The sequence below is a fragment of the Trachemys scripta genome, chromosome 10, assembly GCF_013100865.1.
Source record: "Trachemys scripta elegans isolate TJP31775 chromosome 10, CAS_Tse_1.0, whole genome shotgun sequence".
Lineage (NCBI taxonomy): Eukaryota > Metazoa > Chordata > Testudines > Emydidae > Trachemys > Trachemys scripta.
This window is the reverse complement of record NC_048307.1, coordinates 21,743,045-21,761,723: the sequence shown is the minus strand read 5'-3', so window position 1 is coordinate 21,761,723 and position 18,679 is coordinate 21,743,045. Positions and strand designations below refer to the sequence as shown.

The window sequence follows — 18,679 nt, the reverse complement described above, 5'->3', positions numbered from 1 at the left end:
TTTGATTTAAAAATAAATGGTTACTTACCCTACAGTAGCTGTGGTTCTTTGAGATGTGTTGTTGACATGATTCCACTCTTGGTGCACATATATCTCATGTGCAAAAAACCATGTTCTTTTGGCTAACAGTGTCTGTTAGGGCCACACCTGCACTCTAAGTGCCCCCAACCAAGAATATACAGGGCAAAGTAGACCCACCTGTCCTTCAGTTCCTTCACCAATGCCATAGGAGTAGAACTCTATATTTGCAGGAAAATACGATGGGGTGTGGAATCTGTGTGGACAACACGACTCAAAGAACCACAGTTACTATAAGCTAAGTAACCATTCTTTCTGTGAGTGACTGTGCTCACAGGTTCCTCTCTTGGTGACTAACAAGCAGTTGTTTAGTTGCATGGAGGTGGGTACTAGGAATCCTACTTAAAAAATACTGCAGGAGAACCCTAGAAAAACTGCCTCCAATTTCTGGAAGCCTGTGTTAAAGAATAGCATCTTGTAAATGTGTACAGCGAACCCCGTGTAGCTGCTCAACATATTTCAGATACAGGAATATTCCTCAAACAGGCAGCAGATGCTGCCTGAGCCCTAATGCAATGCGCTCTAATGTAGCTTGATGGATCTACTCTGGCTAGTTCATAACATGGCTTATAGAGCTGGAGACCGATTTGGATAACTTCTGTGAGGATAGTTTGCCCCTCAATTCAATCAGCAAAGACCATAAATAGTTTGGGCATGTTCTTGAATCATTTTGTTCTCAGTAAAAAGACCATGCCCTTGCTACATCAAGTGTATGAGACTTAGCTTTCCTGGGATCGAGTGAGATTTAAGAAAGAAAACCAGGAGATGAATAGATTGGTTTATATGGAATCTAAAAGAACTTTAGGTAGAAACTTGGGGTGACATCTAAGAGTGCCCCTATTTTTATGAAATACTCTGTATAGAGGATCTGTCATGAGGGCCTGAATCTGCTCTACTCTTCAAGCCAGAAAGGCAAGGCAGTATTCATTGACAGCTGGTATAGGAATCAGATTACTAAGGGCTCGAAGGGGGGACTCATCAACCCTAATATTATATAGATGGCCCAAGACAAAGGAAATTCCTGAACTGGGGGAAAAATATGCACGAGGTATTTCAAGAATATAGCCACTATAGGGTGGGGAAAAAAGTTTGGTCCTGGATTGGGGAATGATGAGCAGATATTGCTGCTCTATGGACATTTATACAACTGATGGACAATCCAGATCGTTTCAGAGATAGCAAATAGTCCAGCATTACTGAAATTGGTAATATTAAAGGAGACGACTGGTGCTGGGATGCCAAACAGAAAACCCTGTTCCATTTTGCTTTGTACTTTAAGTCTAATTGAAGATTTCCCTGCTCCGAAGCAGAATGTTCCGAACCTCAACTGAACAGCTTCCTCTTTTTCATTCTCCCAGGCAAGCCTTCATATACTGAACAGATAAAGTATGCAAATAATCTATTCTATGTTCCTTTCTTATCTGAAGTAGAGAAGTGTTGTAAGGATTAGATAAAATTTATTAAATGCTCTGGACAAGAAAGGAGCTTCTTAGAAACTGGAGGGGGAAAAAACTAAATAAAAGCAAAAAATCTAGGTTGGTAGTAAATGAAAATGACAAAAACATTTTTATAAAAATGTCAGTAACAATTTGCAAGTTATAACCTTTGCTGATATTTGCACATAGACAAATCCTTCTTCATGTTTACCTTCAGGTCATCCAAGCTTGAAGGAAGAGGTCCTGGTTTTCTGCTGGGAATATTACTGTTCTGTCTTGGTGTGCAGGCTACTGGCGTAGGTGTGCTGTTGCTCAAAGTAGTCAGTGGTATATTCCCGTTGTTGTTCTGTTTGTCACTGAGAGACCTGCAAGTAAAAAAGCATAAAAAATATGAGTGCTAGCTATTATGTTATTTACTTTTAAGAAGCGGTAGTACTGAATTTAAAATTTATCCACTTAATGGCAGAAAATTGACTTTTCCTCAGATGCATAATTAGCACAGCTGGACTCATTAAATATTTTAGATGATTCTTGAATTGCTTGCAGAGGAAAAGTTTGCTGTGGAAAATATATTGGTATTTTATGTAGCGTACAGTTAGTATTACAAGTTTATGTTTAATCACTTTTATTACACTACTAAAATATTAAGGAAATCTTGCCTCTAAAAAGACAACAGGATTTATACAACCCAAGTTGTCTTTGTTTCAAATATTGTACTATTTTTTCTATTAACGCAAGAACACCACAATCAGATATCAAAAACACAGGAAGAAATATTGAAATTAACCAAGCTTCTGCTGACTAGTGCAATAAACTAGGTAAATAGAGTGACATACATTATTATAAAAGCTTTTTTCATATGCAGATTTACATATTTAGAATTAATTAAAGAACCTTTGGAGTGTGATAATTGTTTGAGATATTTGTGAACAAATAGGGGAGCCAAGAAGAAGAGTTTGCACCCCTATTTATCTAAGTGAATTGCACACTAACATTTCAATCTCTTTCCTATCACAAAAGCTAAAACTAACATTTTCAAACTAGATACCTAAAATTAAGCACCTAAGTCCATATGTAGACACCTAAGTAAGAGTGGAATGATTTTCAGAGGAATTGAATATGCGCATCTCCCTGTGAATTCATTGGACACTACACATTCAGTTCTTTTGGGGGAAAACAGGTTTTATCTATGTGCTTAAATATGGGGTTAGGTGTCTAACTTTAGATATATAACATTGGAAGTTTTGGCATAATTTTTTCATCTGCCAAACTGGTTTTGCTTTGCAAGAAATCTGGCCAGTCATTCTCAGAAAACAAAACTTATTCATGTTAATTAATTGGTTGGATTTATTGGTCAAGCATGGATTCCTAAATTTTTATAATGAAACTACATCATATGGCCACAGAGCCTGCCTTTTACTGACTTTGTATCTGTGATTACAACTTCCCTGGATAAATAATATCATACCAGGAAAATGCACATTTTGTTAGAGACATTTGAACTTATTGTTCAAATGCAAATTGTACCTTGCTGACAAGGCAGAGTAAGTATTTTATAATAAATATCCAAAAGATTATGGTAGGTTAATCTTTAATTTTGTTATTTTCAAAAAAGATCAGATCAGTGAGTGGATCTTTGTGTCAAAAATCCTAATATGTTTAGCAGTCACTGAAATTCCAGACTTCCACCTCATCTTTCTGAACAGCTGCACTTTTCTTTCCTGGTTTGTATAATTATGCCCTTACTGGCATTTCTAAGCAACAATGTATAGCTCGTAATATCACAAGGGTCTTTTAAAGTGGGGTTAGAAAGATTTTTTTTAATGTTTCTCTGTGTTATGTAGAATAATACTTACTAGGTAAGAAAAAACAGTTACACTGGACATGTGCAAGCACTCGAAGAAGAGAAAACGGTTACTGACCTTTTGTAACTGTTATTCTTCTAGATGTGTTGCACATGTCCATTTCAACGTAGGTGTGGCACGCCCTGAGCACAGTTGCCTGAATTTTTTTCTTTAGTGGTACCCATTGGGTCGGCTCTAACACCTCCTGTTGCTGTGCGCTCATAGTGTGGGAATAAGGGGCCCTGCTGAGCTCGCACCCTTTCAGTTTCTTCTCATGGACCACTCCAAGAGAGGGGACAGCAGGCAGGTCTTGGAATGGAAGTGCAATACATCTAGAAGAATAACAGTTACAAAACGTTAGTAACTGTTTTTTCTTCTTCGAGTGCTTGCACATATCCATTCCAATGTAGGTGATTCACAAACAGTTGCACCGGAGATGGGCTTGAAGCTTAAGGGCAAGCTGACTGCAACACTGTGTGGCCAAAGTAGGCATCATCTCTGGCTTGTTGAGTGATGGCATAGCATGCTGAGAACGTGTGCACGAGGACCAGGTCGCAGCACTGCAGATATCTCGAATAGAAACTTGAGCTAGAAAAGCTGCCAAAGGGGCCTGAGACCAAGTGGAATGAGCAGTCAGGTTCGGCAGAGGGGAGACCCCCCAGAGGTCATAACATGCCCGGATACATGGCATGATCCAAGATGAAATCCTCTGAGCAGGGATGGGGAGCCCCTTCATGCTCTTAGCTATCGCTATGAAGAACTGCGATGATCTACAGAACTGTTTGGTCTTCTGAATATAGAAAGCCAGAGCCATCTGCCATCCAAGGAAAGCAGACATTGTTCTTCCCTATCTGTGTGTGGCTTAGGATAGAATAGTGGTAGAAAAATCAATTGGTTGCAGTGGAATTGAGAAGCCACTTTCATGAGGAACTTTGGATGCATGCGTAGCTGCACTTTATCTTTGAAGAAGATTGTATACGAGTAGGGCTTCATATTGGCCCTGGAGGTCACAGAAGTTATGGATTCCGTGACTTTCTGTGACCTCCATGACTTCTGAGGCAGCCAGTGTGGCTGACCCCAGGGCTGCCCAAGCAACTGGCTCCATGGCCATCCGCACTGGCCACTGCTGGAACGGTGCCGCAGCCAGCCATTTGGGTGGCCCCGCAGCCAGCGGTCCCAGGGTGGCTGGAGCAGCTGTTGTCGGCAGCCCCCAGGCAGCCAGAGCAGCTGCTGCTCAGTGGCCCCTGGCAGCTAGTGCTGCTGGCACCCCTCTCCCCAAGATTTAGTCAGGGGTATTTATAGTAAAAGTCATGGACCGGTCACAGGCTGTGAATTTTTGTTTATTGCCCATGACCGGTCCATGACTTTTACTAAAAATCGTAGCCTTAGATATATATGAGGGTTCTGAGGTGAGGGCGTGGATCTCTGAAACTCTCCTGAATGATGTAATGGCCACCAGAAAGGCCACCTTCCAAGAGAGATCCAACACTGAGCCGGTCTCTAGTTTCAACAGGACAAGGTTTAGGTCCCAGGGGGAGGATAGGAATTGGTTCCTTTATCTGAGGGAATACCCTCTCCAGGCCTTTGAGAAAACGAATTACCATTTCATGTGAGAAAACCGACCTACTGTCAACCTTAGGACGAAAGACTGAAATGGCCACCAGGTGGACCATGACTGAAGAAAAGGCCATGCCTGGCTGCTTTAAAAGCAGAAGGTATTCCAGAATAAGCGGCAATGAGGACTGCATAGTCAGAACTCCATGCTGGGAAGACCAGATGGAGAATCATTTCCACTTTTCCAGGTACATCACCCTAGTGGAGGGTTTTCTACTGCCCAGTAGGACTCTATGAACCTGCTCTGAGCAAGCTTGTTCTTCGGGGTTCAGCCATGAAGGTTCCAGGCCATCAGATGAAGAGAGCTAAGGTTTGGGTGGAGCAGCTGGCCATGGTCCTGTGTGATCATGTCCAGACCTGAGCAACGAGGGAAGTTCCAGCAACCATCATGGGTGGTACGAAGGAACTGAAAGGGCATGGCAAGGCCCCTTATACCGGCGCTATGAGCGTGCGGCACCAGAGACACTAGAGCCAAGCCGACAGATACCAGCGCTAAGGGAAAAAATTCCGGCAACTGTGCTCAGGGTGTGCACACACCTACATTGGAATGAACATGTGCAAGCACTCAAAGAACGAACTGCTATTACAGCATACAGGGCTAAGCTTGCTGTATTAATATCAGTTTAAAATGGATTTTAATTAAAATTCCCTGCACTTTCTTTGTTCAATTTGATTCAAGATAAAAATATTTTTGTGATGTCTCTACATGTAACAGAATGAGCAGCGGATATCACACAGCACATCACTACTTCCAAAGATAGGATACATGGCAATTATACAAATGTCATTTGTTACTCTCAGATTATACTTTTTAGTTATTTACTATCAGTTGTTAAGAAAGGCTGGAAACAGAATGCTACATTGCTGTAAATTAGATTCTCTCCCTCATGGGCATATTGGGGATTAATGATGTTTGTGAGTCACTCATATACTATGGTGAGGGGAGAAAGGGAGGAGTGTAAAAAGTACCTAGACAGGATTTTAGGCCCAAATTTTAATCTCCCTATCGCAGCTTACAAAGCCCAACATTCCTTCTTATCCAAAAGTCTCTCAGCCCCTCCAAAATGCCCCAAACAGCAACAAAAACACTGTGATAGCAATAGCAAAATGTGCATAGAGGTCGTGTTCTGTCTCTGATCTGCCTGCTTGTGTCATAACGTGTACAGGCAAGATGTTGAAAGTTACAAGCATTCATAAGAGATCACGATTCTTGTGAATGTAAATAACATGCTTGATTAGAAAAATATAGCAGACAAATAAAGGGGCTGCTGTGCTTGCAATGTCCATAGAGCAAAATTAAGCCAGTAGGTCCAGTTATAGGTTTATCAGACTTTACTGTCCCTTCAATAAATCAAAACTGTAGTCTCATCACTATGTGTGCTGCTAAGAGATGCAGAGAATTGGAGACTGAGGAATAGGTAGTACAGAGGGTATGTGCACTGACCTACCTTTAAATATAACCACCTCAAATCATGATAAGTCACCATCATCCCCTAATACAGGGTTGGTGCCTAACATGTATAATTTAACCTTAAAATACAAATTCTACATTTGCTGTATATTTTTTCCTTATTTAAGAAAAAAGCAAATCGATCCCGTTAAAGGAAAAAAACGGACAAAGTTTCACATACTTGAGCGGTGCAGGTAGAATGGTCTGGTAGTTGTAGTGTTGTTGCTGTTGGCTCAGGATCTGCAGCTGCAAAAAAAGCTGCTGTTGCTGTAGTAAACGAGCGTAATTGGAGTCCATCTGTGGCTCGTTCTTCTCACCTTTCTGATCAGGTGGGATATATTGATGATACTTCAACTTCTTCACCCTCGGCTTAGGTTCTTTACATTTCTTGCTCCGATGCTTGTCGTTTGGGTTCTTGGGGTGGCTTTGCTGTTTAGAGACAAAGTTAGAAAAAATGATAAAATAAAACAGCTATTACACAGACATCTTTACAAAGCAATTGGATGAAAAATGAAGTTGAGGCATAAAGGAACATGTCGGTTATGAAAAATGAGATGGCAAGAAATACTGTTTCTTGTCCACTATAGTAATCAGCTCAGCTTGTGGCCATTTGGAATTGAAAATACAATAGAACCTCAGAGTTACGAACTGACCAGTTAACCACACACCTCATTTGGAACCTGAAGCGTTCAATCAGGCAGCAGAGACCAAAAAGAACCCCAAATACTGTACAGCACACTACAGTACTGCACAGTACAGCACAGTACTGTGTTAAATGTAAACTTCTAAAAAAATAAAGGGAAAATTAAAAAAAATATTTGCTAAGGTAAAGAAATTTTCTGTGCTTGTTTCATTTAAATTAAGATGGTTAAAAGCAGAATTTTTCTTCTGCATAGTAAATGTAAAATTATGTACAAAAAACTGCATTCAAAAACAAAACAATTGTTGAGCCTGCAAATCCACTCAGTCCTACTTCTTGTTCAGCCAATCGCTCAGACAAACAAGTACGTTTACATTTGCAGGAGACAACGCTGCTCGCTTCTTGTTTACAATGTCACCTGAAAGTGAGAACAGGCATTTGCATGGCACTGTTGTAAACGGGGTCACAAGATATTTATGTGCCAGATGTGCAAAAGATTCGTATGTCCCTTCATTCTTCAACCACCATTCCAGGGGACATTCGTCCATGCTGATGACGGGTTCTGCTTGATAACAATCCAAAGCAGTGTAGACCGACGCATGTTCATTTTAATTTTCTGAGTCAGATGCCACCAGCAGAAGGCTGATTTTCTTTTTTGGTGGTTTGGGTTCTGTATTTTCCGCAGCGGAGCGTTGCTCTTTTAAGACTTCAGAAAGCATGATCCACACCTTCAGATTCTTAAACCTTGGGTCAAGTGCTGTAGCTATCTTTAGAAATCTCACATTGGTACCTTCTTTGTGTTCTGTGAAATCTGCAGTGAAAGTGTTCTTAAAATGAATATGTACTAGGTCATCATCTGAGACTGCTATAACATGAAATATATGGCAGAATGTGGGTAAAACAGCAGGGGACATACAATTCTCCCCCAAGGAGTTCAGTCAGAAATTTAATTAACGCATTTTTTTTTTTTAACAAGCATCATCAGCATGGAAGCATGTCCTCTGGAATGGTGGCCGAAGCATGAAGGGGCATATGAATTTTTAGCATATCTGGCACGTAAATACCTGTAGCAATGCCAGCTACAAAAGTGCCATGCAAATGCCTGTTCTCACTTTCTGGTACCATTGTAAATAAGGAGGGCAGCATTATCTCTTGTACATGTAAACAAACTTGTTTGTCTTAGCGATTGACTGAACAATAAGTAGGACGGAGTGGACTTGTAGGCTCTGAAGTTTTACATTGTTTTGTTTTTAAGTGCAGTTATGTAATTTAAAACAAAATCTACATTTGTAAGTTGCACTTTCATGACAGAGATTGCACTACAGTACTTGAATGAGGTGAATTGAAAAATACTATTTCTTTTGTTTATCGTTTTTAGTGAAAATATTTGTAATAAAATAATATACACTTTGATTTCAATTACAACACAGACTACAATATATATGAAAATGTAGAAAAACATCCAAAATATTTAATACATGTCAATTGGTATTCTATTGTTTAACAGTGCAATTAAAACTGCGATTAACTGTGATTAATTTTTTTTAATTGCGATTAATTTTTTTGAGTTAATCGCATGAGTTAACTGTGATTCTCCCAGTGGTTCTCTGAAGACGTTCACACAATGCACAGTCATCTTGTGGAACTCCTTGCCTGAGGAGGCTGTGAAGGCTAGGACTATAACAGCGTTTAAAAGAGAACTGGATAGATTCATGGAGGTTAAGTCTGTTAATGGATATTAGCCAGGATGGGTAAGGAAGGGTGCCCCTAGCCTCCGTTTGTTGGAGGGTGGAGATGGATGGCAGAAGAGAGATCACTTGATCATTGCCAGTTGGGTTCACTCCCTCTGGGGCACCTGGCATTGGCCACTGTCAGTAGACAGGATACTGGGCGAGATGGACTTTTGGTCTGACCCAGTATGGCCATTCTTATGATTAATTGACAGACCTTATATATATATAAACATAAACTGTGTTTCTAAGGTGCTTAGTTAGTATAACTACAAACTAAACTTACAGTTGTCACCACTGATTGAAATGCTGTTTCTCAATTATCCTACGGAAATGCCTCATAAAATTACTTTATCTCAGCTGGCAAGGGATGCCCTAATCTTCATTTCTTTGGAGATTACTGATCCAGTTGGCAGCGCACCAAACCTGGCTGAGGCAGATATTTGCTGATATTTCTTCCTCATAACAGTATGCAAAATGTGATTCTGGAATAAAACATATCCACAGATATCCTGGGATATAATTTTTCTTTTTACCTCAAGGAAGCTCATCTCTGAGGAGAAAACTAAAACAAATTCCAAGTCTCCAAGCAGGGTTGAGATGCAATTGGGAGTATGCAGTATACAAAGTGTTCAAAAGAATCAGTAATTATCAGTGCCTGGTTTGGAGGACTGCTCCAAAGAGCACATGACTTGGGAGTATTACTAACTGTTCCCCTTTCATTTAAATTTAGGAGATGGATTTCTGAACATCTTTAATTATTTGCAGTTGGATTCATACTTCTTAAAATAGGTTTATTTTCTGTATTTCAAGCCTGAACACTAACTAAGAAATAAATGAGAACATGAACGCATGCAAGTCTATGAATCCCAAAAGCAGGGTTTACATACAGATTGTTTCAGCTATACCCTTACTGGAGGGTCCTTGTGCCCCCAATAAAAAACTTCCTTTTGGACAGGGCACTCTTTAAGTGAACTCTTAGAAGCTATTTCCAGTGAAAAACTGGAGACAGATATACAGCACAAAAATTCTGAAAGGGGAAAATCTGTGTTGACATATGTGCACTAATGATCAGTGACCAGGATGTGGACGGTCGTCCCCAATGGTTAGAACAGATCCAGGAGTTGGGCCTAGTGGTTAGAGCAGGAGTCGGTAGTCAGGAATCGGAACCAAGGGTCAGAACCAGTGTCAGAGGCCATACACCAGAGAAAAGGTTCAAAACCAAAGTCAGTAACTGGAGCCAAGTGTCAGGACCAGGTTACCTGGAGCGAGGCAAGCCTGGAGACAAAAGTGGACTCTGTGTTGGGAGGGATGAATTTCACCAATAAAAAATACAAAGTATCAAGGCAATTTGGCAAGTACTTGCAGTCTTTGTCTCAGTTTTGCATTTTCTTTTGTACTTCAAACGTAGTATGAATCCTATGACATGATTCAGTGTGCAGAATTTTGCCGGGTCTATCTACAACTACAATATATGGATGGCTCGTAAGCATTTTGCAGAGCCTGCAAATTATGAATGGCAAATCTAACACAGTATGCCAGTTTTCAGTTGACTTCACTGTATATTCAACTGAACACTGCAGGATATTTTATATACATAGATCAAAGCACTATAACACTATGATATATTCAATTTCATTATATACAGGATTTGAGAGAGCAGATTTAAAGCAAAGATATCAAATGCCTTCATTATAACCTACCTTTACCAAAGTTGGCCCAGGCTTTGCTGCAGATAGAGTATTTGTGGTCAGAGTGGTAGTAGTAGTTGTAGACTGTGTAGTGTGCTGCTCAGTGGTGGGGGCAGGCTTTAGGAATTCAGGGACTGCAGAGGTTAATGGGAGATACCGCTGAAAAACAAAGAAACATTCATTAAAATCCAGCACCTGAACACTTCCAGAACACATCACAAAAACATGTAAAAAAATAAATAAAACAAAGTATGACCAATTCACACACACACACAGAATTAAAGATATTGGAAAAAGATTAACTAGGCCATCTAGTCCTTTCCCCAGCCAAAGCAGGATTGTTGATGTATTATATATTTAGTGAATTCTTAGTCTAGATTTACACATCTCTAATGATGGGATTTTCCGCTGCTTCCCTTCAGAGAATATTCTACAGCCTTGGGACTTTCTCCAGCTCTCACTGAAGGTAACAGCAAAAGATCAAGCCTTTATATACAGTACTATAAATGTCACTGTCTGGAAGTTTTGCCTGATATTCAGCCTAAATTTTCGCCCTCTTAGTTTCATCCCGTTCGCTGATTCATATTCCTTGTAACATGATAAATAATTATTTTCCTTCCTTTGCACAGCCGTTGTCTCCCAGACAGGCTCTACAAAATGCCATCCACCTGCATCAACGGGTGTGGGAACTTGATGGGGCCAGTTGTGAAAGGGGCAGTCCTAGGGAGGCACTCGCCAAGGGACAATAGGTATTTCCTCCCCCGGGAGTTTCTGGCACCCATTGGCCAGCTGGGGGAGATAGGTGCTGACTGGCCAGCATTCCCCAGCTCCCAGGATTTAGCCCAGCACAGGTGCCAACTGTTCCAGAAGCTTTGCTGGGGAATAGTGGGCTTGGGAGTGCAGCTCCCGTGGAGGAAGGATGTGCTCAGTCTTCACAGGAAGGGAGATCAAGTGAGGATCAACGACTTGACAGAAGAGTCACAAGAGGAGGAGAGCAGCTGGGCAGGAGTCAGGACCTCAGCAGGGACAATTCACTTTGCAGATGGTGGTGAGTCAGAGGAATGCATTCCTCCCAAATGAGGTCCTGAACCCTCATACAGGAGGTCTAGGTCACAGATTCAGGCTCTGTGTTTGCAGAAAGTGAGGGTCCAAGCCTCACTGAAATGGACAAGGATGACGCAGCGTGGGTGAGTGAGCCAGTGCCTCACTCCCATAACCTGCCGAAAGTCCAACAGGCATCCTTAGGATGTGGTGGTGGGTCCCCAGAGGCTCATGGATACTGATGGGGAGGACTGTGAATCTTGGAACTCGGGGCAAGGGTGATAGCTCTGGTCCCTCCTCCCTTGGACACCCACTCCAATGGATATGGGGTGACCGGTAAAATCACTGGCATTAGTGGCCCATAGGTTGGGCAGCCTGCCTGACAAGTGTGGGTCACTCTCAGAGGAGGAGGTGACACTCACAAGTTTGGGGGAGGGGAGCATAATATCCCACAAAGGAAACCGAGCAACTAGGGAGCTGCCCCCTGCATCAGGTAGCATTATTCCTAATGAAACATAGGCAGGTGACACAGCAGCTAAAGCCCTACAGGTTATGTGGGATCCAGTCACCTACTCGGGAATCATCTGTCTAAAGGGCTTAAAGAAAAGGTTGGAAAGGGAATTTGTGAATTTATTTACCTTGCTGTTCAGGGGAGAGCAGACAGAGGAGGGGACAAATAACATATAAAAAAAAAAGGTGAGGACAAACTCTGCAGACCTAAGGTGACAAACTCTTGAACTAGTTGGCAGCCTTCCACATTTATGTGAGTATAATTTGTGTGGGGATCCCCAAGAGGTGTCTCTCCTTCTTCAAGTCTGAGGAGTTAATAGCGATGGCTTATGCTACGTGTGGTGGGGTAGCATGATTAAGGTATGACAGAGAATTTAGACAGAGGGTGGAAGAGGAGCCTGATTTACCCTGGGGTAAAACAGACCAGGCACTTTTGGCTGGAGGTATGATTCCTTATCACCCTGCCTAGCTGGCATTCACAGATAGCGAGTTGTTAGTGCCAAAACCTCATTTTCAAAATATGGGTATAAAAGCCAATGTGTACTTTGCATTAATGACGGGAAATGTTTTCACACCCCAGGCAGGTACAAACACTGCTGTAGGCACAGCACACTCTCCTGTTTCGGGGGTAAAGGGCAGTTCCAACAAGGTTGTAGGAAAGGGGGTTTTCCAGGTCCCAGTACCTCAGGAGTTACTACAGGCAGAGGTAGTAATAATGGAACAGGCTCCTTCTCAATTAAGATACAGGGCTATGGAATTTGTTATTGAACTATCCTGGGGGAAAAAAAGACATAGCTTGTTTATGGAACGGATTTTCGGCTGATTATCAAATCCCATATGAGAGAGTGAGGTGCCACTCTTGGATAGACAACTTGAAGTCCACTAAAGGCTTTGAGCACAGAGATAGGGCAGAGACCACCTTGGAGGTGGCAGCAGTGAGAGTGGCAGGTCCCTTCCCATATAGTCCAGTGCCAGAACTGCTCATCTTCCCTGAGTGTGGTACTGAAGAAGGCGAAGGGGGAATACAGCCTTATCCATCACCTGTCCTACCCCCAGTGCTCATTGGTAAAATGATTATATTAACCCCTACCTGTGTTCAGTCAGATACTTGTCATTTGATGCTGCAGTAGCATGGTTACGGAGTGTTGCCCTGGGGCAATGTTGCCAAAATGTGACATCAAATCTGCATTCTGATTGCTTCCAATGCATCCAAGGGACTTCAACTTACTTTGATTTCAGTTTGAAGGCCACTACTATTTTGATAAAGCCACACCCATGGGGCACTCCGTGTCACATGCCACTTTCAAATGATGGAGCTCTATTTTGGAGTGGGTGATAGGCACTGTGTGAAACAGGCCAGTCTCATGCACAATCTCAACATCTTCTCAAGTGCAGGAAGATTAAGGACAGGTCAGTATGTGCTTCAGGCATTTCAGAATGTAGTCGAATGCTTCAGGGCCCCCCTCACCACAGAAAATACAGAAAGCCCTGCCCAAAGTTTAACATACCTGGGCACTGTGAACTGGACTCAGTTCATTGGTTTCTAGGTTATCTACAGAGAAGTTGGAATTGGTCAGGGCACGGATATGGGCTCTGAAAGGGACAAAGAAAATTATTCTGAAGGAACTATAAGTGGTCATAGGGCACCTAAACTTGCCTGAGGGTGATCCTCCCCATCGGGCATTTTGTGCTCATCTAGCATCTGCTTTCTCTGGAGCATGAAAACCCCATCACTTTACCAGAATGACAAGGGAAATGAAGGAAGACTTAGAAGAGTGGGAAAGATTCCTGGATGAGTTAAATGGAGGTTTCAATATGGCATTGGGGCTGGTTGCTCAGGACTGAACTGTAGGTATAATCCACCTTGGGAGGTATCGGTTTTGGGGTTTACTTTACTTTCAAGGTGAGTGGTGTGCACAAAGGGGGCCAGAAAGCCGGATGGCTCAGGGTATTACAAGGGACATCACCTTCCTTGAGATTTTTCCTACACTGGTGGCAGTCAATAGGGGAGAAAACATTCAGAACAAGAAAGTCCGATTTCTGGTGTGGCCAGGGTCCATATTATAAATAGACTGTTGGCAAAGACTGCTTGGGTAACAAGGCTGGTGAGAGCCTTCATTTTACACTGCCTGCAGTTTAACATCCTTTTTCATGCAGTGCATGTTCTGGAAATGGATAATGGTGTTGCCAATCCTCTGTCAATTTCAGGACGACAGATTTCGGAAACTTGCCACTGGCCAGCAGGGATCCACGGGCAATGCTCCATTCTGGGACCTTGGCTCATGACAGCTGCGAGGCTAGTTGAAGTCTCGGTTGTCCTGTGGACTCTGAGGGTCTATAAGCCTTTCAGAGTCCATGGAATTTAGGGTACCGGAAGGACTACACTGTGGGTGGCCCATACCCACACACCAGATGGCACAATATGTGGTGCCTGTGACCCACCACAGGAGGGCTCCCTCCATTATCTCTGGCTGGCTAGTGCATCAGAGGGAGGACAGGTTACTCATAACACTGGAAACCCTGACAGAGCTGTCAAAGGCTCTGTCTGGGGCTGCAGCTGAGAGGGAGACCATGTTATTTAAGGTGGCATTTGTTGTTGCCTTCTCTGGCACTTTGAGAGCGGGTGAACTGATGCCTAAAACAGCTGCAGACAGGTCCCAGCGTGCATTAAATGTAACTGACATACAGCTATCTGCAAGGACTGGTGTTTCTGTGTTTAAGGTACTACCTAATAGGCCAGAAGGGGAGAGGGGCTAATGTGGCATCGAAGAAATGTGCAGAAAAGCGTTTGTGCCCTGTAAAGGCGATAAAAGCATCACTAAAAATTCAGGGCCTGCAGCTAGGCTCGCTATTTATACATGGTGATGGCAGCTTCCTGACAAGGCATCAAGTAAGCGCAGTACTGAGAAAAGATTTGCGGTACTGCGGGTAAATTTGGTACTCATTCTTCTAGGATCAGGGCAGCAACATTAGCAGCTGCAAAAGTTTTGGCCTGTGGCAGGTGCAAGCAATAGGGTGCTGGAAATCAAGTTTTACACCAATGAAAGACGGCAGGGAACGGCAAAATGTAATTAACTCAATGTTTGTGTTTGTTTCAGCAGCTACCCAGAGTGTGCACATTTAGATTTGGAGCACCCTGTAGTGAACTGGGTACACAAGAGGTCACTCAGGATGGCAGCTAGATCTCAGTGGGCTTCAGGGCCAAAGCTGTTTGCATTCAGAAGAGGCATGCAGTGGGATCAGCTCATGCCTCTTCTGCACTCACTGATAGGCCGGTCAGGATTGGGAGCAGACCCAACCCATGTAGACAACGCTAGAAAGAAAGTAAATAAGGGGGTACCAAGATATTCCTGGAGAAAGAGTGTTCAGTCATACAGCATAAGGACATCCCTTACAATCAGCGAGAAGGGATGATGGTGTACATCTGTCAGATGGAAGTGCTGACATGCTGTTACAGCATGTGTAGACATGGACTGGGCAGGTGTTGTGACTCTAGGCAGCATAGCTGGGTGGGAAATGACCAAGCTAGTCAGTGGTGGCCCCTGTGGCTGGTTCCCAGGATAGTTAAGAGAATAAAACGAAAGGTTCCCAGAGGTAAAAGACCTGGGATTTCGGTGATGGGTGTTGGGCTCAGGTTGAGACCCTGCGACCTTCGTGGGCTGAGGTCAGACTATGGCCCTTGTAAGCTAAGGTCCCCACCCTGCTGCACCCTCTGTCCCCCTTGCACCAGGGAGGGTGCTAGGACTCAGAGAGAGCTGAGTCCTGGTGTATAGGCTGAGGGGAGCCTACACACATTATGTGTTATATGGTAAGGAGCCCTGTAACTCCTGCACTGGAACCAATTACATGCCTGGGTAGCACCCCTCCCCTGTGTTAAAGTTTCATAAAAGTTGGGGTCTGCCGCTTAATTCCATGCCTGTGTCTATCCTCATTTTACCACTGTGTCCATATCAATTAGTTTTTATAACCTTTGCAGACCTCAATCTCAGTTCTTTAAATTTCCTCCAGTTTGTTTACAACTAAAAGAGACACTGGGACATCATCAACTTGAAATGTAGTTCATTTCACAAAATAAGAAAGGTAGTTCTGAGGTATTATATCTACCCTGAATCTCTCTGCCAATTCTTGTGGGGTGACAGACTGACAATTTCCTACAATATACTGAATGAACCTTATTGAACTAAGTTAAACCTTATTGAATCAGGATTAATATCTTTGGGGTACATTGTATTAAGAATACAAAGTGTATGTGTTATTATGGCATTGTATGTATTTCTCTAGTAGAGAGGGAGACGCAGAGGTGATGATTTTCTAATGTGCCGGGGGGTGCTCCCCCCGGTTCTGCCCCAGGACCTGCCTCCACTCCACCTCTGCCAATCCCCCACCTCCGCCCAGCCTCTTCGCATCCCATTCTGCCCCCTCCCTCAAGTGCACCCCGCCCTCACTCCCCCCCCCCGCGCCTCCTGCATGCTGCGGAACAGCTGATGGGGGGGGGGCCTGCCTGTGGGTGCTCAGCACCCACCATTTTTTTGTTCTGTGGGTGCTCCAGCCCAGGGTATGTAGTCAGCACCTATGGGGAGATGCTAATGTACTTCCTCTGCTATCAGCCCTTTGCAGCCACCCACTGGAAAGGTGTGCATTTATTAATTCAAATTACATTCTCCAGGGACCAACGGACAAAGAAAGGGATTTTAAATAAATAGCCTGCTTTTAGAATGGGCCTTGGGGCTCAGACATTCTCAGTGTGTGGTTGGAAGGGACTGGGTGCTTGTTCTGAGCTGAAGCTGTGATGAATAGGTAATCACAAGGGCTCCCCTTGGGTAGAGCTGAAGGACTGCTCCTGCCAGAGTCCATGTTAAGGTTAATTCTGGTAAGCTTATTAGCATATATACAGGGTCTTTTATCATTTTTAACATGTTTTTCTGTAAAGCTTTTTACCTTAAGAATAAAGTAGGCTTGATTAGGAAGTGCTGTGTGGTAACATATCTATGTTTCTTCTAGAGAAGGAGGTTACCGGTGAACAATATACTTGTAAAAAAGCTAAAATAAAACGTATTTTGAGTAACTGCAGCACTACTCATTTTCCTTATTCAGCCTTTTAAATCCTAAAACATGCAGTAGTATCAGTACCCATGATTATACTTACCTAGGCAATAATACTACAGCCAACTCTCAATTAATGGAATTTTACAAAACTGACCATATTCGAGGTTTTCTTAATAGTGCAAGGTCAAATGCAAACAGTATCCTACCTGCATGGAACAAAATCTACAGCCATCAGAGGTCAATGGCACAAGGAACTAAATTTAAAGTGGTAGTCCTGTGTAATTCCCTGACCTAGCCAGTCAACATTTCTTCTTTTTTCCCTTCAGAATATGGCTTTTTATTAGTACTATTAAAAAACAACAACACCCCAAACCAAACAAACCCTGCCATTTCACTGATACTAGGAATCAAACTGTTGTCTCTCAAGCAAACATCATGTTACTTGAACTTGAACAGTCCCACTGCCACACAGTCAATTACCTGTTCTCACATTGACAATGAGCTGCAAATTGAAAGGGCTGCAAACCATATGAAATATGCAGCTTGGTGGACTCCTCATTTTTACAATAGCTCTATTTGGGGTGGGGAAGCAGGGTAGGAAAGGGCAAACAATGTCCTTCACTTTCTTGTCATGTTTTCTAATTTAACAGGTTTTAATTGTGGATTGGTTGCCACTTCTCTATTTCTTAAAGGAGATATGTAAAGACAACAATAAAAGAACAAATCTCCCATTTCCCATCACAGATGTGTTATTTCGGCACTTTCTCTATTAACTGAAAGTGAACATGCACCAGGTTAACAGCTAGTTTGAGTGTATTAGGAAAGTAATCATTTCACATTGCTTCATCGAGCAATGTCCTTCAGTATTCAGAAATTGGTCTAAAAATAAATTGGCTATTAAGCAGTGTTATCATCACTTGACATGTTTGAAGTAATGAGGTCAAAACACCTAATCCTTACCAGATGCAAACATCTGAGGTGAAAGCAAGATGACTTTTGGGTCATCACTCAATCTGTCTGAGGGATCATAAATGTTTTAATGCTTTAAGGCCTGGAAACATGTACAGGAGGAAGTCTTCAAAGAGTCCTGACTATACTCCATTGTTTTCAAAATATTCTTTATATTTTCTGTTGTAATAAAATGCAAAGTTTGTCAGAGGAAATTAACAGAGTGAAAGAGCAAATTCCCAGGCACATGGTTCCACATGTGAGCCCTTATTCTTATATTTCAAAAGGAACATGAAGATAAGCATCTGTTTCAGTCTGTGGAGGAGCAGTTTTGTACTTCTAGATGTATATGTAGAAGAGTATGGAACACAGTGTAAAATCTGCAACTAGAAGATTTAAAGCCCCATTTGAAGTGCTTTGCAAATTAGCTGTAAGTGCTCTGTTGTTTTGTTGTTGCTACCATGTATCTATCTAACACTCACCATTTGAATGGCTTTTGGCATGCATTGCTTCAAGTATTTTTATTTAACTATCCATAAGGAGCCTAACTCTTCACTTACTGATCTGATTTCATGTGGTTTGTTTTCATTTCACTCAACACACATTACATTTTTTCCATATGGAACCTAATTCATGTCACAATTTGCACCT

The 18,679-nt window shown here is 42.4% G+C and overlaps 1 protein-coding gene across 5 annotated transcripts in view; it reads right to left on the bottom strand.

Moving 5' to 3' along the window:
• MRTFB (myocardin related transcription factor B) overlaps positions 1-18,679 on the bottom strand; it is a 177,510-nt gene that overhangs the window by 13,986 nt on the left and 144,845 nt on the right. For 4 of the 5 annotated variants that reach the window (XM_034782919.1, XM_034782918.1, XM_034782921.1 and 1 more), the window contains 3 exons: positions 10,496-10,642; positions 6,604-6,851; positions 1,726-1,879 (listed from right to left, as the gene is read on the bottom strand). In XM_034782919.1, coding sequence (XP_034638810.1) covers positions 1,726-1,879; positions 6,604-6,851; positions 10,496-10,642 — 549 coding nt within the window. The remainder of the gene's footprint in view (positions 1-1,725; positions 1,880-6,603; positions 6,852-10,495; positions 10,643-18,679) is intronic. The other variant, XM_034782920.1, reaches the window with a different exon arrangement.